The following is a 24,925-nucleotide window of genomic DNA, read 5'->3' as shown; positions in this document are numbered from 1 at the left end:
ATATATATATATATATATATATATATATATATATGTATATATAACAGCCTTCCAATATCTGCAGTCGGCAGTGGAGCTCATCACGTATGCTTGATCCTCGGATAGTCGACGGTCCATTCCTCTGCTTAGAATTTTTGCTTAAAAGCCATCTCTGTGAGAACCAAAGTTAGTCCTTGACAGTCTGTTTGCTGGACAGAACCTATAGGTAAATTCGTCGCCGTTTCATAGTCAAGCCTTCATGAAAATGAAGATGAATCTGCTACTCCAGGGTACTTAATGATGACACAGGATTCGTCAGCTTGTTTTATTTTGTCCCTATTAGTAGTAGTAGTATTAGTAGTATAACAACCATGGTTCAGTCTACCATTTTCTCATTGCTCCTCTCTTCCTTGCTTTCGCAGTCGATGCTTCTTCGGCACTGTTTTCTCCAAATGACGCAGCAACGGCAGTAGCTGCAATGGCAGCTCAGTGGAATCCTTTACACGCCTCCGCCTATGATAATGCTGCCTATCTAGCTTCAGCAGCTGGTCTCTTGCAAAACAACAACTTTCGAGTAAGAACCCCGTGCTTCATCGGTACATTTTGATATGTTGCACCGTATCGGACAGCTAGGCTCATCTTATTCACCCAATGTTTTCACTATTTCAGGCGATAATCCCCGGAACTCCAACCACATTCAGTCTATCTCCCTCTACCATGTCCAATTTCAACATGGTCCAGGCAGCCATTGCACAAGCAAACGCAGCTGCAGCTTTGGGTCACGTGGGGCATCAATCGAACGCAGCGGGTCACGGCCCAGTCCTGTCAATGTCTCCTCCACAACATCAACAACAACAACAGACGCAAATCTCTCCTGGACTGTCGGCTAATCCTACCAATTCCAGTCCCACTTCCGGGTCCAGAACATCCCCTGTGAACGTGTCTCGTGGAATGGGTATCACGTTCAGTGCAACCAGTCAGACACCTGCGCAGGCGCAAGTCAATTCGTTCGTCGCCCAACTACAACAGCAACAGCAGCAGGTTAGTAAGTCTGTTGTTGATCTGGTTGTAACGTCATCAGAGGGTGACAAGTACCAACAAATGTCTGTTTTGATGAGATGTTGATGATGAGTAAGTACAAAAGTTGTGTGCACCTGATAAAAACAAATACAGTTCAAGAGGGGAATAAGCCAAGAAGTGACTTATCGTTTGAGGACAACTGTTGAGAGTTCGTGAGTGAAATTCCGGACGCGGGACGTGCCTCCTTGGCAGTATAGCTGGTACATGTGTACCGTGGTTGGCCGTGGAAACTAGTGGAGCTTGGTTGACCTACTGTCCTGTGCGCGCGTCTTGTGAGCGCGAGTGTTTTTGGGCCCAGTTGTGTGCAGTGTGATGAGAGAGGGGGGTCCATTCGTGTTTGCTAATTGCACGAACATGAATACAACTTGACCTGATGTGGTTGAAGTTCGTAAGCCTGGAGCGTGACGCAGGTGATAGCCGCGTAAACAAAAACGGATGGAAAGTGGTGGTGTCGGCTAAGGTTGCAAGTGGGAACAGGAATTGTTTTACTTGATTTGAGTGGTTGTGACGCGTGATTTAGTGAGCGACCGCTACAAGTCCGACCCGTAGCTTGATTTTCGTGCATTTCTCACAGCAGCCCACTCGACTTCCGTTAGAGTGATCGGTTTCATAAAATTCTGTCGTTTTTTCCATCAGGTTTTCGCAACTACGTGCGTATTGCTCCAAAGCCATAACATGTGTGGACTTCTTCGTTCTCGGGAGTTATGACTAGCTAATGCCGCGAAGTCTACCAACTACAATTCTCGTAGACTTGCCATTGTTAAATGGTTGTCTATTACACAAAGAGGCATGTAGATTGGGGAACGCTAACTTTCCCTCGTTCTGTCACAGATCACAGCACACGCTGAATTCAGGCCAGAGTAAGAAAAATACAGTCCGCCAACTTGCGGCGAGTTTGTTTCCCTGTCACCGCAGCGATCACTCAAACGCGCTTCATAGTCGCTTTTCACCCAACGCTGTAACACCCAGCACTCGGTTCTCTCGAACACTGTTGCGTCCAGAAAACATCTCTTAGTTTGTCTTTGTAATGTACTACTCATAAGGTAGCTGAAAATCCGTCGACAGCCCACGACCGATTTCGCCCTTCCAGTTCGGGCTCAGGTAGGCGTAGTCCCCGGGTTTCCGCCAACCTTATGTTCTACTTGAAACCGAATTGCACGAAATTAGCGAATATACACTCATTTGCAAACTAATTTGGTTTTTCGAGAGACTCACCTGGAACCCAGCTGAATCTCTCGTCTGTGATGTTCTCAGGCAGCTGAATGTGCTGCACCAGGCCGCCCCATGTTTCANGTACATGTATCGCGATATCTCAAATACCGTAGCGACTGAAAAATGGGGCGACCTGGTGCAGCATATTCAGCTGCCTGAGAACATCACAAACGAGAGATTCAGCTGGGTTCCATGTGAGTCTCTCGAAAAACCAAATTCGCTTGCAAATAAGTGTATATTCGCTAGTTCCTTAGTTTGTTTCAGGTAAACAATCGGTGCATTCCTTAGTTTTTTATTGTTCCGAATCACCTGTCGTTAGGATGGGACAGTTCCTACTCAACAGTGAAATTCAAGAAGGTGGCCGCCTTTGGGAAACGAATTTCAAACATGATTCTACCAGCCACCAACTGGTTTTTCTGGGACGTTCACTGCGGTTTCTTCTGACCACATGCACTCTACAGTTCACATTTGCCGATATGTTCACAACTAATCGTCGATTGGGCATATCCTCAACGGTCATCTATCCCCCGTGTTGTCATTCAAACTACTTACAATCATAAGTAGAATGGTAAACCACTGTCCAGGTGATAAACCTTATTTTCCAGGAAGCCGGCAGTTGAAGATATGGTAATCTGACGGGCCAAAGATAGCCCAGCAGTTAGGACGCGAACCTATTGGCTGGAAGGTCCGTGATTCGTACCCAAACCCGGCACCTCGACTGCTCCTGTCTGGGCTTGGGCAGTCCGACAGTATCTCAGCCCTCGTGCTCCCTTCGGGTGGTATAGCAGCTATGCACCGAGAAGCTATTTATTATTACTGTTAATATTATTTTGGCGAAGATAACGCTGTATTTGGCTCGCCTAATCGGGTTAGGATCTTTCCCAGATAAGCCTTGCCAAAAAATTAACCCCCGCCACCCAAAAAAATTGGTAAAAAGGATTTGAAATTTGTACTTTTAGTTTTTATTGAAGAGGGTGGGTGAAATCGGGACATGCCATTAATAATTTTTATGAAAAGGTCCATTTTTCGGTATCTTTGCCTCCGAACGAAATCACACAAGTAGCTGTCCACTAAAGATCGGTGTGTGCTGCATTGGCGTGTCAAAGAGATTCAATGGCTTGTGTGTGAACTCTAGTCGTTGGATCCACAAAGTTTTCGGTATGATTAAGCGTTTCATGAGTATAATTCATGTTAATAATCGTTTCAATTCCTTGGTATGATACCCACATATCGGAGATGATGCATGAGCCGGAAGTGATTCAGGCCTGGATTGTGTCCATCAAAGTGGCCGCAGTCCGATCTGGCACTGCATACATGAACACCTCTTTAGTTTCGCGGCAGATCCTCACGAAAATCCACTGTTGGGGAATGACTCGCCCTGCGTGGTTTTTACGGCGAGATATTAGCGTTTCATCGATCTCGACCTGTAGACCTGGGCCGCCGATAACTGTTGGAGTCTGCAAAAGCCGCCAGGCGCAAACTTCGCGAAGAAGGTTCTTCCAATCAACAGCGGTCGTGTGGCTAATGGATAATTCCTCTGAGCAGAATTTGATTTTTGCCAACTTTCTGGATCAGCAATAAATGAATAGAATTGCTGTCCTAAACTCCATACTAGACCGCTCCAAGCCAAGTCCCCTTTCGAGGACCGATATCTTGCCGACACTGTCGGGCATTACACCTCCACCTGTCAGGAACAGTTGAAAGTGTTATTTGGTGACCATTGTTGCACAAACGTTGCTGATGGATCACTCCGTGGCTTTGCGGTAAATGTATTGCCGTCTCCTTGTCATGAACGAGTGTAGAAAGCGTCAGAAAGTTCATTTAGGGTTTGACGTCCGAACGGAGAAACGTTTTGCACAATGTGATGCTAGATGCGGATAAGGAGTTGTTTTCATCAAAATAGGTCAAGGTTATGTGCGCACATTAAATTGGAGCTGGCAAACGCAGTGAGGCTTAACTTTTCACACATACACTTTTTGCATTAGTGGTGGGGCTTATCTGGAAAAGATCCTCGTGTTACGCGGAAGCACAATCAACTGCCTTGCGTACTAATTTCCCTGAAACACCTGAATTACTTGTATGCTTCGCTTAAATGAGCGGAACTATACACCAAGACCGATCAAGTTCTACCCCCCCCCCCACTTCCTGGCGGAACGAATTCATCTGGGGCAACCAAGCTTGTCCAGTCCTGCTCTTCAGAAAGCGTGTTCATTAAGTAGTTGATATTAATCACTTGTAAGGCTATCCGACGGTGATTTTCCTCTTTTCTACATCTGCACGTCCCCTTGAGGGACATACACTCGTGTACAAATCAACAAGGAGGAAACCAGTCTGTTGAGCTTTCAGTCACCTCATGAGTGGTGTCGGCCGTCAAGGAAAACACTAAATCCTGTTTTTCGACGGCTTGTAAGCCGTTGACTACGACTTTGCCTTTACTCACCTTACTGTATCTGTGTCCATTCAACGAAGAACTTGGCTGCTTCACTTCCCACCGTCATCCATCGTCTCGTGATCCACTAATCTGTTTACTCGAGTGAAAGCAGATAACTTCTTTTTGGACTCGCTTTCTCTGAAGCAGTACGAAACAGCAGCAAAGATCGCATAAACTGTACGGTTGACTGCTGTGTCCCAATATGTGGTCGGTAGATTCATAGGTCGCGGTCTATGGCATCGGGACGAGTTCCATGAGATTCCCGGCTCGATCATTCGATGGTGGACGAGTGTGAATAGGCTGATGACACTGGTATGTTTGGTGGACCAGGTGCTCACCATTTGAGTGACAACAGCAAACGCAATTTGTATATAAGTCTGCGACCGATTCCCGGACATCGCAGTCTTTCTGAGTTTTAAAAGAAAATATCAAGAGGGCTGGGTTTTTATCCACTGCAAGGCGTTTATTCATCTGCCGTCTGTGATCTACGCCCGAGCACCAATTTCCGCGAACCGATCCACATTCTCTTGATTTCAAGCTAGTCCTCGTGAGCAGTTCAGTTAACTTTTTATTGTAAACAATGATTGCTTCAAGCACCAATCAATGTGCCGTTCCTAGTTTCAATAAGCTGGGCCGGGGGATCCAAGTTTAACAAAACAAAAGCCTGTCCAATATTTCCCCAAGTATTTCTGCTTTGTTCCAGTTGAATGAATGCTTTCATTTCAGAAGAGTCCACCCAGATGGTCTCCCTATTGTTGTCCGAACATGTTTGTTTGTTATCAACCCTTTTGTTCTACAGTCATTATTGCCAAAGCAACTGAATAGGGGAGTGGACACGAAATTGCACGTGACAGTCACGCCCTGGTGGTAATCCATTCATGCATTCGAGTGTACTTGTTTGTGCTCTTCCTATTCTCCTATTTAACTCAATAGTGAAAGGGAACTAACTCGATCGATTTTTTCCACGTGTTCCCAAGTGGTCTTAATCCAATTTGTCCATATTTAGTAGAAGTTAGCAGACGAAAAACGGGAGTTTGTCCGACGTCTAAGTTGGTGTTGAACAGGGAAAAGAGAATGAAGTCGAAAGAGAATGATATCTTTTTCGGTAAGTGACATGGAGCAGATCTTCTCCCTTTTTTAATGCATACCACACTGGTCTGTGAGGGTCTGGTACTGAATGAGTTGTATCCTCAACATGCGAATATTCCTCTTCGTTCACACTACAGTTTGAGCTGACCGTCATTCATCCGTGGTGAACACTAAGGATCTGAAGGCCGTCATACTAGCAGATTGTTGAAAGTTGTTCAGTCTGTTTTATCAGCTACGTTCACAAATGTCTGACCAGTGGTAGGTGAGCGCGAGTTTACTGACCTAAAGGTCCGTGGTTCCAACCCGACCTCTGTCTCTCGACTTTCCGCGTCTAGGCTTGGACAACCTCGCAGTATCCCAGCCCTCGTGCTTCTTTCTGGTGTCATGGTATGAACCATTAAGTTAAGTTAAGACCACGCCTAGGTCGGGAAGTATTATTGTGGATTTCACACAAAGTGTTTATTACATTTTTGTAATGTTTCACCGACCGAAATTCCTTCTCATTTGTTCAGGCCCTCGCAGCTGTTCAACTGGGCCAGCAGCAAGGCACACCATCTTCTCAGTCGCACACCACTCAGCCCCACCAACAACAGCAGCAACAACAGCAACAGTTTCACCAGGCACTGGGATTTGTGCCTTCAAGCGCTGGACTGCCACCACCTATGGCGGCCACCATAGGAATCCTCAGTGGTTATAACTCGTTGGTTAAGGAGCTTACTGGTAATGAGGCTCAACTACAGTCTGGATTACCGCCTTACCATCATCAAAATGTGAGTTAACGGTTGAAACAGCTAACAGACTTGAACCTGTGCTTTGGCGACGCAACCAATTCTAAGCGTGCAGTCCTGTTGTGACTTGCTGAACGGTCCTGCAACTTCCTGCTCCACCCAACACGATATATCAGAAGGCACGGTAGCTTCAGACAGCCCTTTATCAATAGGGTAATCACAGAACATCCCTCAAGGTCGTGTTAGAAAGGGGGCGAGAAGCATCGAGCTACAGATCCTTGATACAGATTGGCTAGCATTCTGACCAATCAGGTTCGTAGCCCGCATGTGACAATTCTGTCCAATTGACGTGCATTTCGGACAATTCCATTTCCGTTTTATGGTGGATAGACAAACACAAGATAGATGGAGCTAGTTTTTCACGCTATCCTTTATCTGCAGAAGATGCCTGGTGTGATATATTCGCCACCAACACGAACGCCAGCAACACCGGCTACTAGATGGGAGGTAGCAAATTTTACTCCCAATGGAGAATCGTGAGATCTCCAGTAAGGATCAAACAACATGGTTTACTTCTGAGCATAGACTGACTTGACTTACACCACGAGGTCTCCATCGAATATATCAAGAATAAGCATCGCTTATTCGTGCTCAAGTTAGGTAAAATTTGGTTTAATGGAACCAACATCAATGAACTCTCGTTCAGTATTTTCAGAGTCAATTCATGCTGAGTTGGTAGGCTTATTCGCGTAGAGAATACCCTGTATTCGGTTTGTGGGACTCATCAAATATTTGTGTATTCGCCTTCATTCCACAGGTGAACTTTTGAAATTGAATGCAACTCAGAACCTCTAACTCAGACTCCAACGATGGCTTGCCTTATGTTCATTCAGCCGCGTCTAAGCGAGCCTGTGTTCATCCTTCACACCGCCCCCCCCCCCCGACACAATCAACATCCGTCACTGCCACGTTTACGGATGCCCTCCTCTGGCTGTGCAAAACGCCTCGTTTTTAAGGTTGTTTTTCTTCATAACGTTTACCCTCTCTGCAAACATATCATCTTCAACCTCTTGTTTTTTTCCTTTGGTTTGTTTATCCGTATTCTTACGTAATTACTACCAGACTATAGCACTTTATGGGTGCGTCTGTTAGCTGAACTCGTCATTTTGACTTTTACTCGAATGAATCCCGTTCAGTTTGTAGTCGCGATTACTACTGTACTTTTAAACAAAATTTTGACTTATTTCCGTCCATTCCAGGCATTATGATGCCTAGACAAGAAGTGACACTTGATACCGCTTCGCATATCATCCTTTCAATTTACGTTCAAAGGTGATTTCCTCGTACATATCATTGTTTTATGTGGTTCTTGTCGATAGCAATAGTACTTGATCAGATGCAGTCAGGCCGTTCTATTTCCGTCTAAACCTCAACCCCGATAAACAATTTTGATGAAGTTTTTGACTCTTTCCAGTGTATTTTTTCTATGATAGTCAAGTCCTGGTCATTCTCTCTATTTTAAAATTGCTTATGTACGGTTCTAGCGGTTAGGGGTTTTAATTACGATGTGATGATATTCGTCACTCTGGTCGCCTTCAGCCATTTTCATGGCCTTTGTTCCCCAGCCAATTTTGCGCTCAAGTTTATCAGACGCGGTCCGACCCGCAGTTTTTTGTCATTATTGTGCATTTCTGTCTTGTTATTACATTCCATTGTTGAGCCCGCGTGCGAATCCTCAACCCTGAGTGTCTTCAAAAAGTATTTTAAATTCTACCTACTTCTAGGTTCATAAGTAGGCAAACAAAGGAAGTTATTTATACGGGCTTTGGTGAGCACATTGGTCCTGCCCTACTCAAATTTGAGATTTTGGGCTGGTGTCATCCGGCTAAGTCAAAATAACCCTGGAGACTGCTCACCGAGCACCGGAATTTAGGCTTCAAACGATGTTCAAACCTTCGTCAAGTTTTCAGTCAAAAGTGGCACATGACGCAAGTGGTAGCCGCGTAAACAAAAATGGATGAGAATTTCTAGTGTACAAGTTGTCGGCTAAGTTTGTAACTCGTGATCTGATGAGTGACCTTTACAGCATAGCGGTTGGGCACTTCTCTTTTTTTAAAGCAAGAGCCACCAATCCACTGATTACAGAAAGTCGTATTCTAAAGGCAAGTAGTTAGCTTGTACAAAACACTGGGTGGCTTTGCTCTTGTGTGCTTTAGGTCCACAAGTTTTGGACTTTCTGCATAGACTTCTAGTTTCCGAAGACTAACCTTTCTATTTTCAAATTATCGATCCTCATTTGGGTTTGAGTCAAATTTGATGAACCGTCACTGGTTTGAGGCAGCTCAGTTTATTCAGACGGTACACTCAAGTTTACTTACCACACAGGGAATGCTCAGGGTCAGGAAATTGTCTCCTCAGGTGGTTCACTTGTGTGTAACACGATGATGTCGATATTCGTCTGAGTGAGTAAGTAAGGAGACTGCCTGCAGTAGCTACTCTCTCAATCAATCGTGTTCTCGGATCTGTTCGAGCAAGGATGACTCGAACAGTGTCTTTTCATTCTCAGGGTCCAGTCATTCCGTTTTTGACTGATCACTGGAATGATCAGAAAAGCTAGGGGGTGCCAGAACTAATTGACTATGGAGCAGAACAACACCGACATTATGTGGTTGATGAAGAAGGCGCAGTACCTTTTTCATAAAAGAAACTACTCACATGGTTGCTGAAAACTCTTCGACAGCCCACGACCGGTTTCGCCCTTCCAGTTCGGGCTCATCAGGTAGGCGCAGTACCTGAGTTTCCGTCGACCTTATGTTGTACTTGAANGAAATGGTAGTGCGCTTTTCGAGAAATACACTCATTTGCAAATCAATTTGATCTTCACGAGAGACTCAACTGAATCTCTCGTTTATGATATTCTACAACTGAATGTGGACGAGAGATTCAGTTGAGTCTCTCGGAAAAACCATATGGATTTGCAAATGAGTGTATTTCTCGAAAAGCGCACTACCATTTCGAAAGTGTACATTTTCCTCAGGATTGGGAGTGGCCTTATTTTCGCAACTTATTCTCACAGTTATCGTGGTGTTCAATCACATGTGAATCTTGTTGTTAGTGCTATCATTGACGGCACTGCAATAAACATTGCATGTGCAGCATATAACAGGTAGACTTTTTTCACCCCTACTTCGATCATTCCCCCTTACTCCCCAGAGTGACGAGCGGATTTAAGCAAACCTCACGTTTCATGGAAACGGCATCCCCGAATTTCGCACAACAAAAACTCGACATAGGGTATGACAGAGTCAAAGATCCTGCTCTGAAAAGCATGTGTTTGTGAGCAGATGGCGCATGAGAGGTGGCTACACTGAATTTCTGCATCTCTATCCCCGAAACACGATGAAGGATCCCATTTCATCAAAGAGCTTCAAGTTGCCAATCAAACAAATTGCTTGATCTTCGTATTAAGGGTAGAGCTATGGATTCTGAGGGGGTTGTGAAGTTTCGTGAAAACTGAGGAACGATGAGTTATACTCAAGCCAAACTAGGCTCCCAAACTGGCCGATCATGGCTCAACAATCAGTTAACAGTTGTTGATACTTTATGCGTTTATGGTGAAGGTGTGGCCGGATCTCGAAACGCCAATTCGCACGACGACTGCTCGCGTGACTTGATAAATACGGGTTGATGAGGTCAGTCACATAAAAAAGGATTTTTAAGCTTGGTTCACATCCAACATCTAGTTGGATCCAAATCATCTTGTTTGCTGCTTATTAGACCAGTTTGTAGGACAGAAAACTATTTAGTTATGGATTTATCTATCAGATGGTCTTCAGCGACCCTATTAGTAGTGTATTACGTTTAAACAATGTATCGTGATACCTCGAATAGGGTAACATCTGAAAAATGGACTACCTGGTGCAGCACATTCAGTTGGAAAGTCTATCAGGCACGAGAAATTTGGCGGTATTCATTTGAGTCTTCAAACAAAACCATATTTGGCTGTGAATGACAGCGCTTGCCCCGACTTGGCCAGCAATCGGTCCAGCTGAACGTTCACCTCACGGCTATTTCAAAGATACAGGCACCTCAATGGTCACTTCATCAGATGCTTTCTCGAAGCTGAAAAAATCCATACAAAGGAAAACACGAATAAGTGTAGACTACTAATTTTGTGTGGTTTTAAACTATCCCGAGTAATCGAGCACACCGTGGTTGTACATTAAAAATAGTACAACTTTCGTGGGATGATATAAAACAAATAATGACTGTATTGCCTCATAAGTCATGTAAAGTAACTTGTGGTAAGCAAGCGCAGCGTTCGCGTTATCATCAAAGACCATTATCCCGGAAGCCATGCTTAGCGATGTTTGAGTAACCCTACTCAATGACTTGACAATGTGGTTAATTCAGTAATAATTAAATTAACTGGACTGGCAATTGCTAATTTGCTGGGAAATAACAATAAGCTTTCAGCCGTGACACTCTTTTGGCACCTAGGTGCCATGCCATGCCCGAAGGAAACGTGAGGGCTGAGACAAAGCAGTTGAGCTGTCGGAACCTCTGACCTTTGAGTCAATGGGTTCCCCCTCTATCCAGTGGGCTATCTTGAGCTCGATAAAAAAAGGATGACTTAACTGTGCTGCTAGTCAATCATTTTGCTATGAATGCGTTTTGGGACACTGAGAGCCATTTCAAAAGTAACTTGGTACGTCCAGGTGGATCGGATGAGAGTGAGGATAGTTCTAGGCCTCTCATACTCAGGCGCAGATTATAACCCGTAATTCTTGACGCTGAATACAGTGGCTCATCTTAATATATCGCGTAAACGGCCGAAGCAACTGGCTGGTTGACACTTCCTTCCGGTTGTCTGTAAGACTCTTAAAAGATAACACTGAGGAAGATAAAGAAGCCTGATTGAATGTCAGTCCAACGATGTTCAGTGCTGAATTGTCTGACTAGGTTGAGGAACTTGGTTGTTGGTCTGTTCGCCGAGCTTGGCAGTTGGGTTGCAAACGTTTCATCACCAACCAAGGTGACATCGTCAGTGCAGGGTTGAGTGGGTGAATTCCTCCTCTTCTGCCTGTGATTATATGGCATCTAAACAGTATCTGGTAGTTCTAAAAGCAATCTTCACGTAGTGTGATTGGCCTCCTGTGAATCTGACGTGGTCTCAATCTCCTGTGTCTGGTTGGTTTGTTGGGCGCATTCATTTCGGCGGTTCTGTGTGTGGTTGACCTCTTGTGATTCGGCCGTTTCCTTCTTGCGTTGTGGTGTGACTTTTGTTCCCTTGATTGGTTGATTCAGTTGAGGAACATTTTGACAAAAATTCGCATCAGAGCCCAGGGTACACCGGCTAGGTTCATGAAACTCACTCAGCCTCTCGTAACTGGTCTCCTTTTATTGAGTTGCTTCCTCGATAAGAAACAAATCTTAACACCAATTTTAAAAGCAAGGAGGTATCGCTTAGCGCATGACAAACCCGGGAAGTTAAAACTATCATCAGAAAGTTGAACGAGGTAGTTACAGACAGCGTTCGATAACATGTTCGGTTAAAAACTAAGTCCAATTAATTGTGCTCAATACGTTCGATATTTATCTCAATGCTGCGGTGTGGGCCCCAGTGCAGTCTTCCCTCTCGAGTCATCCGTAGGATCTTTTCCAGGACTTGTGTCTTCTAGTTTGTGATCTGTCAGTACGTTGCTATCGAATTAATACATTCTGGATTGTTGTCAGAAAACCATCAGAGGATACCGAGGTAATCAACAGCGAGAACTCCGACAACCGTCATTTGGACGCGAGTAGCAACCGAACGTCCAAAGACTCGTTCCTGATTGCACGTAAGTTGAGTTACTGTCAGGGGAACCAAAACAAGAGAGAAAGATCGGTTTCGGAAAAGTTTGGTGACAATTGGTAGATTTATTGCTGGGCAACGTTTCGCTTTTGACACAAAAGCCTCGTCAGGCTCTCGAGGTTGGTCGAAATTAAAGGCGAAAGGATAACCAATGAGCTAATTCAAGCTAAATCTCTGTTGGGTGTCAGCCGAGGGATTTTTGTGTGTTAGAATGGTTGAAAAAGTGTTGGGTTGGTGGGGAAACCTACATGTGTTTGGATCCAGCCTAGGGTCTAGTTTTCCTGGTTCGGTCCACTTGATGATTCTTCTTGAACTTCGTTTGAACCTTCTGTTAGTCTGTGTGGGTGAGCTAGTGCTGAAGGTTGTGTAGGAGGGATGCTGTGACCTTTGGTCGGTTGGGGTTTCCACCCCTACCCCCGTTTTTTCTAATGATTGACAACCACACTGTCACGTGTCAACTCGGCTTATCTAAGACCGTTTTCCATACGCTCCCCAGTTCCGCACCCTCGATTCTATTCACGCTGTGATGCTTAGTAATTTCCGCCGACTCGGCTATCAGCCGCTGTGGTGTGAATCGCAGTCCCCGTCTTGAAACTTTCACATTCTCCAGATCTATTCTATGTCCCGCGCCTAAGGCATGTACCACCATTGCTGAGCCTTTGGTATTCTTCTGCATTCCTTGGTGGTTTGTTAATCCTTCTTTTATTCTCACCAATTCTGGTGTGCGATTCCCTGGCAGTTTGTCCCATGTACACCTTAAGGCAATCGTTGCAGTTAATTTTGTACACACAGTCCCTAGTCCTTTCAGCCGGCAGGGGATCTTTTAGTTGCACCAAAACTGAGCGTGGCTGCTGTGCCACTCCTTTTCTTACTGGGTCTGGATATCGGAGCCAATATCTCTCTTAGTTGACGCCTAATCAAACTCACTGGGTATCCTATTTCTTGATGTTTGTTGGCAATCTCGATTTGAGCTGCCGTTCGGTCGATCACTTCTGTGCACAGCGCCCCGACTCGACGAAACATCGATGAGACAATGCTGGAGTACACGGACTTTGGGTGTGCTGATGAGTAGCTTAAGACGGTTCCTGGTTCCTGGTAGACAGTCGTTTTCAATTTCCCACCAACCTTATGTGTTATACAGTCCAGAAAGGGTAATATGCCCGAGGTGAATTCTATTTCCGTACTAAACTTAATATGTGTACTTAAACTATTGAGATGGTAGTGGAAGCTGTTCACGTTATCTCGTTTGATTACAACAAAGGTGTCGTCAAAATGACGCCAAAAACTTTCCGTGGACAATGATATCCGGCCAAGGCTACTTGCTAAGCTAAAACTGGGGATAGTGGAGATCTCATTGCAAGACCTTGTTCTTGTGAGTAAACAGTTGTGTCAAAAACAAACTGATCAAGATTCAAACACACTCTTATGCCCTCAACTATTTCATCCACCGAGAGCTGTGTCCGTTTTCCGAGTGTCGTGTCTGCCAGTAACAACCTCTTAGTTACCTCCAGAGAATTTGCCCTAGGGATGTTTATGTACATTGAGATTACGCCGTAACTCACGAGGACTTCGTCCATCTCCAAAGGAAACCCTGCGACCTTGCTGGCAAAATCGTACGAATTCCTAATGAAGGTGCTTGATTTTCCCGTGCGCGGTATCAGCTAAGAATCTGGCCAGTTCATGTGGTGGCGAGCATAAGCCATCCACTATTAGTCTTATCGGGACATCTGTCTTCTGGATTTTTGGTGGTCCGTAGAGTCGTGGTTGAATCGCATGTTTTCGGTACCACTTACCTGGCCCTAAATGGTTTATTACGGATCTCAAATATCTACCATTTTCAACCTTATTCCTATTCACCATTGAAGTAATACTGCTACCGGTGAAGGGAGGAAGGCCGTCACTGCGGAGTTGATTATTAGAAGACGCCAACAGTTACATACGGTTACAGACTATTGGACAGGAAAGCAAAACTCTCATATGCATCTTGTTTACAAAACAGAATATCCATCTTCTCCTTGAACGCGTCTTCTTGAACTTTGCTGGATATTCATTGACTGTTGCTCAAATGCAAGCAGATGCTACAAAGCGACTCCAAAAATTCCGTAATAGATCCCACTTTTCAAGAGTCGTGAAGCGTTTTTACGAGAAGACATACTACTCGAATGCCTCATCAGTAGTAGCCACAGTTACACCGGTAATTTGTCGATAGGGCTCATCGGCGAGGTGTTGCCCGACCTTTTGAACATAGTCACTTTTGTTCATTACTACTGTGGCTTTACCTTTATCGGTTCTGATAATGTCTCAGTGTGTTCAACGCTCTCCGCTCTGATGGTGCAGGAAAGATGCTCAACAAAAGGCTATGACACAAAGGTCAAGGCAGCAGTAGTCGGCTGCAGGCTGCCCATTCGGCCAACTTCTAAAGAAAGAACTGCCACAATTGTTCCAGGCTACAACCAAAGGGCCAGAAGACTGTGCTGGGTAGGAATCTATCCACAGACTAGCCTAGTAGGAGAGATTCTGTGGATTTTTTTGGAGATTTCGCCCTGTAAGTGGAGCCAATCTATGCTGAAAAGCCGAGAAGCACTGTACCGCTGTTTCATCCTTATTGAGAATCATCAGCAGTGCGCATCTCTCGATACTCCGGAGAGTCTCGAACCCGCAACCTTCTGTTTGAACACTTAACCGTTCGGCCACGAGTGGCTGATCAGCAGTGTGATTAACGCGCACTTAGACAGGACATAGCTCCGCTCATCCTTCAATCACGGGATTCATATCACGCGGTCACACGTGTTGATTGGCTCCTCGAGCAACGACTTCCTAGATGGAAGTTCAACTGATTGGGTGAAGTTTATTCTTCCACTGAGCTACTTATAGATTGTTGGTAGTGGATTCCGTAGATTCTGTGGATAATACACGAGCATCGTTCAGTACAGCCTAATATGTTACTGAAGTGCACAAGTCATCACACCATGATAAGTCCCACTCACTTCGCGACGGAGTTATAATCGATCGATCAGCCAATCGATCGTGTTGAAAAAGCAGTAATTGTGCCACTTTTTCATGCATTTGGTGATGGAATGCTGTTTCGGCGACCGACTGGTTACACTCGCATGAGAATTTTAGTTTTTTTCTGAGCCAATTTTGGTCGACACTTTTGTAGTCTCTTCCCAACGTAATTCTACAGTGTAATTAGGTAAAACATTTTTGGACATCTACAATACTCTATGCCTTTTCCGTCTCGATTAGCCTCGACAAAAGTGTTCAGATAGCCCGATGGAAGTCTGTACTAAATCTTTAGGGTGCGAGGTGGCTCAGTGGTTAGAGCGCGAATTTACTGACCGGAAAGTTCGCGGTTCGAACCCGAAATCTGCATCTCGACTTTCGCTGTCTAGGCCTGGAAAACCTAGCAGTATCCCAGCCCTTGTTCTTCGTTCGGGTGGCATGGCAGCTGGGCAGAGAAAGGGTGCTATAGCTGAACGATTTTTAAAAAAATAAACCTTTAAGTGAAGTGACCCTTATTTCGGGGATCGATCACCCCCAAGTTCTCATGATCCTTAACATATTGAGTCACACTTATTCTATAGGCATTAGTTAAGACAAAGAGCTTGGTGTATTGGTTTTCTCAGGACCATCGCTTGTGAATACTCCCAACACCATCGCTCGACAGATATAGACTTTAAATGAACTAGGCCTGAGTTTTACTCATATTGAATCCTGGTACTCGCCAAATATTCTTTGGTGATCGTTAAACTGGTTGTCCGACCATTTCCTAATATACAGTTTACTTAAAATGTCGATACAAGAACTAAACAAAGTCTATTTCTCTCACGTTCATCCACAACATGCCGATTTTTGTCCAGTCAACAAAAGATTTCAGCAACACTCAAGAATTCCACCACTAGTTTTGATACAATTCGTCTTAAAGTCAACAATCCTGACTTTTGTCAAGCATCCAGAACGTCCGAAAACTCACACCATCTTGATCCGGTGACCATCATTAATCCACCCCACTCGTTCTGGGATGATGTACTATTTTGGCGCAGTCAGCAGCTGGGCAGAAAAGACGTTTAGTCGCGTGGGAATGGCACAGAATGATGTCTTTAAGTGTTCCACGGCCCATGAATAATGAATACCATGGGAGGAGGAAGAGGGACGAATGCGGCCGGTGAATTGTGCCCGAGAAAACGACTACACCTTGTCCTTTCCGTTCAAATTGAGTTTGTTTGACCAACATAATTAAACTATGGCAAGTATAAGAAACGAAAAGTGAGTCCTGGGGGGGGATCCACTGTTCTTGAAGAGGAGTGTCCCGTCTGGTTGCATAAACATGTTTTCAAAACAAAATGATATTCATGCCACTGGATTTTTCCCGAATTTTTTGGCTGCTGACCGAACTGGGGTTGTCAGATTTGGGACCATATATGATTCTAGTTCTTTTACGAAGACATTAAATTTGGACTGACTAAATTTGAATGGAGAAGCTCTGAATTGCCGGACATATAAACTGAGCATTATGTCCTTACGATTGTGCCAGTAAGGGAAGCTTTCTGTGCAAAACCACTTTCAGTGGTTTAGAATCTGAACAGAGAGGGTTCTGAGTCCATAAGGATGCTGGAGAGAGGCGCGTGAATTACCGATGCTCAACTTCGAACAAAGCCAAACGGAAACCTAGATAAGACAGTTTGGATGAATAAGGTATCGTGACTCAAAGGAACAATTTAAACCTGTTCAAACCTACGTTGAGCCTTAAAATAATTTCTATACACAGCAAATGAAATGGATGTGTAAAGTAGCATGTTTTTGGGACACGACCTAAGATAACGCAGCAAGCATGGTTTTGGTGAACCTGTTTTTTACTTGGATGACACTCAAAAGAGGCTTTCCGTCCGCTGCGTACATGGGGCCAGTTAGACAAAAACCTTGAAAAAGAATCGAACAACAATGTTGTGCGACAAAGCGCTCAAATTTGGCTTTAATTCGTGCCCGGAATGGAGACGTAGAGTTCCTCTAGACAGCGGGCCTTCGTTAGACCGGCTGGAAATAAGTGCTTCGTTGCATTTACGGGAACATAGTTTTTCAAACCTGCTTTCGATCCAACTTCGTTGGGGTATAGATATAATAAAATGAGAAATGTGACTGCACTACTGTATCTCATATAAAGCACATCTACCAGCCAAGTGATGAAATGAATATGACATGAAGGAAACTACTCATAGGGCTGCTGAAAACCTTCCAACAGGTCAGCAGGTAGGTGCAGATCCCGAAGGTCTCTTCAGTCAACCTGATGTTTTACACGTACCTAAATTGCATAAAATCCACGAACCACCCTCATTTGCACACCAACTTGGTTTTGACCAGATATTGAATGAATCCAGCTGAATCTCTCGTTCATGATGTCAATTTCCGATTGAGTGAACATTACTCACAAGGTTGCTAAAACTCCTTGATAACCCACCCTTCTTCTTCATGCTCATCAGATTGGAGCGGTCCCCCAGTTTCGACGAAATTGTCGAAATACACACATTTGATTTGGTTTTGGGTAAAACTCCTTGATAACCCACTCTTTTTCTTCATGCCCATCAGATTGGAGCGATCCCCCAGTTTCGACTAATCTTATGTTCTACCGCAACCCAAATTGCACGAAATTGTCGAAATACACACATTTGATTTGGTTTTGGAGGGAGACCTCCCTAGAACCCAGCTAAATCCATCATTAATCATGTTCTTACTCTGCTGAATATGCTGCGCTAGGCCGCCTAATGTTTCAGTTTGTACGATATTGGAGATATCGCAATACATTGCATAGAAGTAACATGCTACTCAAAGGTCGCTGATATCTCTTTGACAGCCCATGACCGGTTTCGTCTTTCTTTGGGCTCTTCAGATAGGCGCGTCCCACGAGTTTCCGTCAACCTTAGGTTCTACTTGAACTCAAATTGCACGAAATTTACCTGTTCGCACACTAGCTCGGCTTTCCTGGACGACTCTCCTGAATTCAAGCCTTTCCGGTGAGCTAACCGATTTGTATTCTTCCTGTGAGGAGCACCACCATCTCGCTTTCCGGGATGAGATCGTCTAAACGTGGATAGCACAGCACCAGAAGTAACCAGCATTGACGAGAGCATCTTGAACACCCATCTTGGTACCCACGTTCCAAAGTAAATTTCACGACGTAATGCAGGCTGCGCAAGTCATGAGGCCTATCATTTATACGGAGCGATCAATCATGAGGTCTATTTTTCAGTACAAGGAGAGAACTAGGGAGTGTGGTTAAACCTGGATAGCTAAAGAGTGATAGAAGTTAGTTATTATATATATCCCAAAATAGTGGCGGCAGTTGGCGGGTTGTGTGTTCTGGTTGACAAGTAGGAGGTCTTGGATGCCAACGAATCCCAAGACACTCAGTGGAGCATGAATATTTGCAGGTCAAAAATTTCTCCGCCATTGTCATCGTGGGTCTCGCGTCTAAATCAACGTCACGATCTTGCACGAGGTGCCAGAATATGGTTTGTCAGCTACGCACAGTTCCGAATTTCGAATATGTAAGCAAAATCCTTGAAGAAGACACCTAGGTGCACTTTGATCTCCCCAGTGCCTGTCCATTTTTGATAGACCAGTGTTCGCAATCCCCCGATCAACTGACACTTGTGGTATACTCTATGGTCGTTTCAAAACTTTCCCCAAGATTACACGACATGACTCACGCCTCGTAACATCAACGCAGATGATCGAGTGCTATTGTGTCACGTGGTTCTTGGTCTTATCGAGACAGGCACGTGACACCGTTTCTTGTGCAGGGTTCGACTGATCAGAGGCAAGGATGAGCCGCGTTTAAGACAGAATAATCAGCTTTTCTTTGTAATGTGCTACTCGTAAGGTTGCTGAAAATCCGTCGACAGCCCACGACCGGTTTCGCCCTATTTGGCTCTCATCAGGTAGGCGCAGTCCCCGAGTTTCCTCAATCTTATGCTCTGCTAGAAACCAAATTGCACGAAATTAGCGAATATACACTCATTTGCAAACAAATTTGGTTTTTCGAGAACATCACAAACGAGAGATTCAGCTGGGTTCCAGGTGAGTCTCTCGAAGAACCAACTTAGTTTGCAAATGAGTGTATATCCAGCTTTTCTTTGTTTGAAAGTTGGTCCTTCCTCGATTTGTTGAAAACCAGCCTAAGATTAGATGCTCTAGCCTGAAAAAAGTTGGGAACACTTTGAATCAAATAGGAGTAAAAGGCTTGAAAACGGAGACTATGGAGTTTGGTGTTAGGTTTAGCTACTGTGGTCACCTAATGAAATATGTTGAAGTGAGGCACTTTCGAGCGAGACAATTGTAAGACGATCTCCATTATCTGGGACGTCATAGATTCCATCCTAATGTGTGGCAATCTGAGACAAATTGTTCTGGTTTGTACTACGCCTGCTCACCGCTGCTAAACCATGATTGATTCTCCGATTTAACGTGTCCAGTCAAAAATTCCTGAGCACTCAAACAATGTTCATCTTTTTTTGAAGTTCAACTTTTTAAATTGACTGTAACTCAGTAAAGACTGCGAGTTTTCCAGCTTTTCGACTGACCTGTGGTCCGATGGTGGGGCCATTTTTAATGGCTGCCGGGGCCGTACTGACCCTAGTTTTATTTCAGTAAGTAGTTGACACATAGAACCTTTGATTGCCCACTTCGTGACAGTTAACTAATCGGGTGCCACAACCCCAGTCCGGATGTTCTTAAACAATTATCACAGTTAAAGAATGAAATTATATTAGGCTATGAACGCAATTCTTCTGTGATTTTTTGTGATAACAAGTGTACCGTTGATCTACGCTTACAAACACGTTAAAACCCCCAAAAAAAACCGGCCGACCAATGCCCCAAACAACCGTCTGTTTGTCTTACAGTCAACTAGCTAATTCACCGTACATCACAACCAATGAACCGATGGATAAAACTGCCCAATGCCTAACGAGATGTTCCTTCCCCGTCGCCGTTCACTTGGACCGAAAAGTTCATGGTTATCCAAACTGCTACGGTGCTCTACAGGTGGTCTGTCAAGATAGAATGAGCACAGCGAGCACAGTGAGGACCGATATTCAATGTCCCCCCAGTTTGGTGACAGGAGAGATGTCAGCTAGTCGGCGAACTTGACGATCCTACAGACCAAAGACAACGTTTGAACTACACCTGTAAGTCTCACAGTTCGTGCTATTTCTGATGGATTCCGTGTTTTGTTTTTGAAACTATTTTTATATATCAATAACGATAGGTTTATGGGGACTGTTTTTGGTCAGTAACTTCTGACCAATCAAAGTTGTCATTGATTTTTTCGCTTAGCTGGGTGTTTTTTCAACTCTGAACTTGGGAGTGCACTGACGGCTGGCCAAACAAATAAAAAATTCGTATGCCACCTGGGCCCTTATCATGTTCCTTCAAACTGCATCGTCCTTTTATCTCTGATATACCTTATCTAACTGAGTTCACTTCATTGAGAATTATCAGCTTTTCGGGGACTACCTTCTGACGAGATACAAAGAGGCTCAGTTGCGAAGTTCTACCCCAACCTCCCGCCATCCAAAAGAAAGAGCAAGAACGCAAAACTTTTCCACTGCTCTTTCTTGTGTTCTGGAAGAAACCGGATTCATGACTACCTGCACTGATGTCACCTTTGTTCCTGTCGTAGGTTTCACCCAAAGTACGATTTGAGTTTGTTCAGCATACCGGCACATCGACTTAACCTTGTCAGCTTACCAACAGAATGTCTGAGGGAGATGGTACTACGTCGCAATGCATAGTCATGGGTCCTTTTGAGTTCCAACGCCTTCTATAGGATGGACCCGGTTTTCCGAGTAAAATATCTCATTCGTTAGTGAACAGATTTTGAAGTTTCAATGAAGGATTTCTGCCAATGAATGCGAGGACTTTCTTTCAAGATCCATAAATCAACCGCAACCTGAGGAATAAGACTAACTCTTTGTGTTACGACTCCCCTCCCAGTATCGGTTATTCAGTCACAAATCGTTACTCACCGGAAATAGATGCTTCAGTTGCCCGTCCCCTTGTTTCAAGAGATAGACACATTTCTGAGATGGAAAATCTAAAGGTTATCAGTAGCTGCACTATCCAGATAGCAGAGGAAACGAGGCCCAAAAATTCACCTGGATGTTTTAGTTTTTCTTGGAAAGCGTTTTGTCTATCTGAGTTACCTTTTTGCATGCGTGTCGCATCTGGTTGTACACCGATTAGAACCGGATGATCGAAGAGCAGTGAAACACTTCAATCATCCGAACATGAATAAAGTATGTTCCACCTTCCTTTGTTGCATTTTAAGTCTATAAAATAATCACCCATGGACTTTTTTGCCCGGCCAACACTTTCGGAGTGGAGAACAGTTTATCCGTCGAACGGATTAGCTTGGGTTTTGAGTACCACTCAGACAGATTTGTTCAAAGCCGAAATACCAGGTTGTTAAATTCGTGTAGAAGAGGAAAGTGTTTTATTCAACAAAAAAATCAATCAAGAATTATGTTCCGTCAGCGGACTCATTCATAAGATATTTTTAAACACTACTTAATTTTAACGCTATATGGATTTGCGCTGTATGTTTGTGGGGGGGGGGAGAGGATTCTCTACACTCATACCTTGTTGAGAAGTCAGATACCCAGCAAATAACATTTTTTCAAAATTAAAAATACAATCAAACCTCCGGACAACTTGCGACAATCCGCCCTCGACAACAGCTTTGGTGGGGTCGCTGCAATTCACAGCGAGACCGATATAAAGGATAAGGTTCAGGTTGTTCAAAACAACAAAGTAAAAATATGAATATGGATACACTTTAGATTACTGAAAAGTTTCGGGTTTTAATACTCTCTTCATCGTCTGACCGTCTCTAGTGACAGTTTCCAAACCGTCTCCGCACGGACCGGTGTACACAGAGATTTTACAGCAAATGTTTATTTGAGTTCGAATAAAAAACTTAAGAAGACTTTTTTGTAATGTACTACTCACAAGGTTGCTGACGTCGACAGCCCACTTTTTGCAGCAACCTTATGAGTAGTACATTACAAAATATACGTGTATCGCGATACCTCGAATATCGTGGCGACTGAAACATGAAGTGACCTGGTACAGCTCATTCAGTTGCCTGAGAACATCACAAACGAGAGATTCCGCTGGGTTTCAGGTGAGTTTCTCGAAAAAGCAAATTAGTTTGCAAATGAGTGTATATTAGCCACAGACAGATCTTCTCTATTTTGAGCCGGTTGGATGATAAGCGTTTGGTTGGCACAGTTCATGTGGCATCTTAGTCGGTCTGCCCTGATTTTTTAGTGCCATAGCAAATGATTCGTCACCATCGAACGATGGCTGAGCGTGAAATAGAATAGGTTGACCGTACAAACACAGTTATGCCATCTTGACTTCAAAATTCCCCAACCGGCCCGGACCGAATCGGAATCATGGTGCTAAAAAGCTCTGGTCAAACTTGTGAGCGTGTGCGGCTATAGTCACCACCGGCATAAAAACCCTTCCTCACGAGTTCTTTTTCCAACACTCATAAGGTTGTTTGAAACTCTTCGGAAAACTACGATCGGTTTCCGTTCTATCTGAAACCACATTTACACATTAAGTTAATGTTGACGGGAGACTTATTTGAATTTCAACTAAATCCCTCGCTTGCACTATTGTTCAGCTGAGTTTTCCGCACAAAAGTCATCTCTTGTCACACTTGCTGCAATGTTCGATACATCGCTGTGTATTTTCTTCAAGCAGTACTACTTATATGGTTGCTGATTAGCCACTACAGGTTCTCGCGTTGGTTACTAGCTATAAATATGACGACGTAAGGGAGCATTTAGAATTTCAAAAAGCACATTTCAGCATGAGCGGCAAAGTACTTTAGCCATGAGGAACAGTAATATCTGAATCGGGGAAAAATTCTTTCCGAGAAATACACTCATTTGCAAATCAATTTGGTTCTCACGGGAGACTCAATTGAATCTCTCGTTTATGATATCCTCCGGTCGTGGGCTGTCGAAGCTTTTTCAGCAACCATGTGAGTAGTTTCCTTTGTGAAAAAATTCTTTTCATTTTTGCACTGGTCTCCCTATTGAGGTCACTTTGGAGTTAAGGCACCGTTACTGCAACTTTAGCGCTTTTACTGAACAGGATAGTGTTTTATTTGTGAATTGTGTGGATCATTTTGACCTACTGAGCATCGTGATCGTGAGTAGCATAATTTCTGGATGTATGATTATCCGTTCCTTGTCACCTAAGCTACGGGGTGCCTTTTGGTGCTCCGTGTGCGATTAGTTCATCATTTGTCAAAATGACTGGAGAACGACGTCATAAAAGAGGGGGAGATTCGTACGTATTATCTTGCCTTACTACTTTTCTATCCGAAAACTGCATCTGGATGACAAATGACTGCCCTAATAAACTCCGACAAAAGCTAATCACAAGCACTGATGAAACAAGACAGTTTAACTTGATAAAGGACATTTCTCAGTACCGAGCATTTGACACACACGAGGACTGTGTTGTATCCGGGTGGGATGCGATTCGAAATCTAGCTTGGAAGGATGATTAGGTGTGATAAAAATTACCTGTGGCAGAATTCTGGCCTGCCATCGAATTTACGCACTCATTCAGGCTTCAGCTAACTGATTTTCGAATAAGACGTCCGCGGCCAGGAAGCTCACACCGTCTGAATGTAGTACAACTATCTATTGTGAAAGACCATAGTTCGTTTGGAAAATGTTACATTCAGTCAATCTTTTGAAGTGCACTACCCTGGGATGAAAAAATAAACTGGCAAAGGAGATAATAACATTTGGTCGATCTCCTTGGGTGGTCTCCCCAGTGTGACTCGCGTAATCACCACATCTTCATTCGTGCGCCTATTGTGGATGCATTGGTAAAGTGCATGATCCTACACCCTTGAAACCAGCTTATCAGTTCACGTACAGCAGAATGCCATTTGAAAAAAAACGAACGCCGTTAAACAAAAACTTTCCGCATCGTACACTTCACTACAACTGCCGTGAGAGTTAAATTGGTTATTTGAGCTTTGAAAAAGTCTCAACACCGCCGATGCTTAACGGTAATGGTGGACGAGTTAACCCAAATTTGCGCGGCATTTTTAAGGTCAAAACACTCGTTCGTCCTCTGAAACAAAGTCCCAGAATTAACTGCGTCTCAGTCGAGCAATCTTAAGCGACGGCTGTCTGGTGGCCGTCGGGCAAGGTAAATCAAATGACAGGTAAAGTTTCCCGGGAGACAACCGAAACCGAACAAAGGTCTTAGGCATGCTGGCACTTAAATAAATTACCAAGTTTTCAATTATGAGCACTAAAATTTTGGCAAAAAAAGCAAAATGCTAGTTTAAGCGAAGTGGAACAACAACGCTCAACGAATAAGCTACGGTTGATTCCAACCGGATTCCCGATAAACGCAAATTTGCGCTTTTTCGGCTAACGAAATTAGGAATTGTATGTGTTTAGTTCAATTTTCTATCCTTGGTCCTGTATACGTCACACCCGCCGGTTAACAACTTTC

The 24,925-nt window shown here is 44.0% G+C and overlaps 1 protein-coding gene across 1 annotated transcript in view; it reads left to right on the top strand.

Annotated features, from left to right (window-relative positions):
* Positions 1-15,868, top strand: part of T265_13720 (hypothetical protein) — a gene marked incomplete at both ends in the record, with an annotated part of 61,230 nt that extends 45,362 nt beyond the window's left edge. The window contains 4 exons of the mRNA XM_009170193.1: positions 402-553; positions 649-1,020; positions 6,304-6,561; positions 15,620-15,868. Coding sequence (XP_009168457.1) covers positions 402-553; positions 649-1,020; positions 6,304-6,561; positions 15,620-15,868 — 1,031 coding nt within the window. The remainder of the gene's footprint in view (positions 1-401; positions 554-648; positions 1,021-6,303; positions 6,562-15,619) is intronic.
* Between the last annotated feature and the right edge of the window lie 9,057 nt (positions 15,869-24,925).

The sequence above is a fragment of the Opisthorchis viverrini genome, assembly GCF_000715545.1.
Source record: "Opisthorchis viverrini unplaced genomic scaffold opera_v5_95, whole genome shotgun sequence".
NCBI lineage: Eukaryota > Metazoa > Platyhelminthes > Trematoda > Opisthorchiida > Opisthorchiidae > Opisthorchis > Opisthorchis viverrini.
This window is presented reverse-complemented; position numbering and strand designations above follow the sequence as displayed.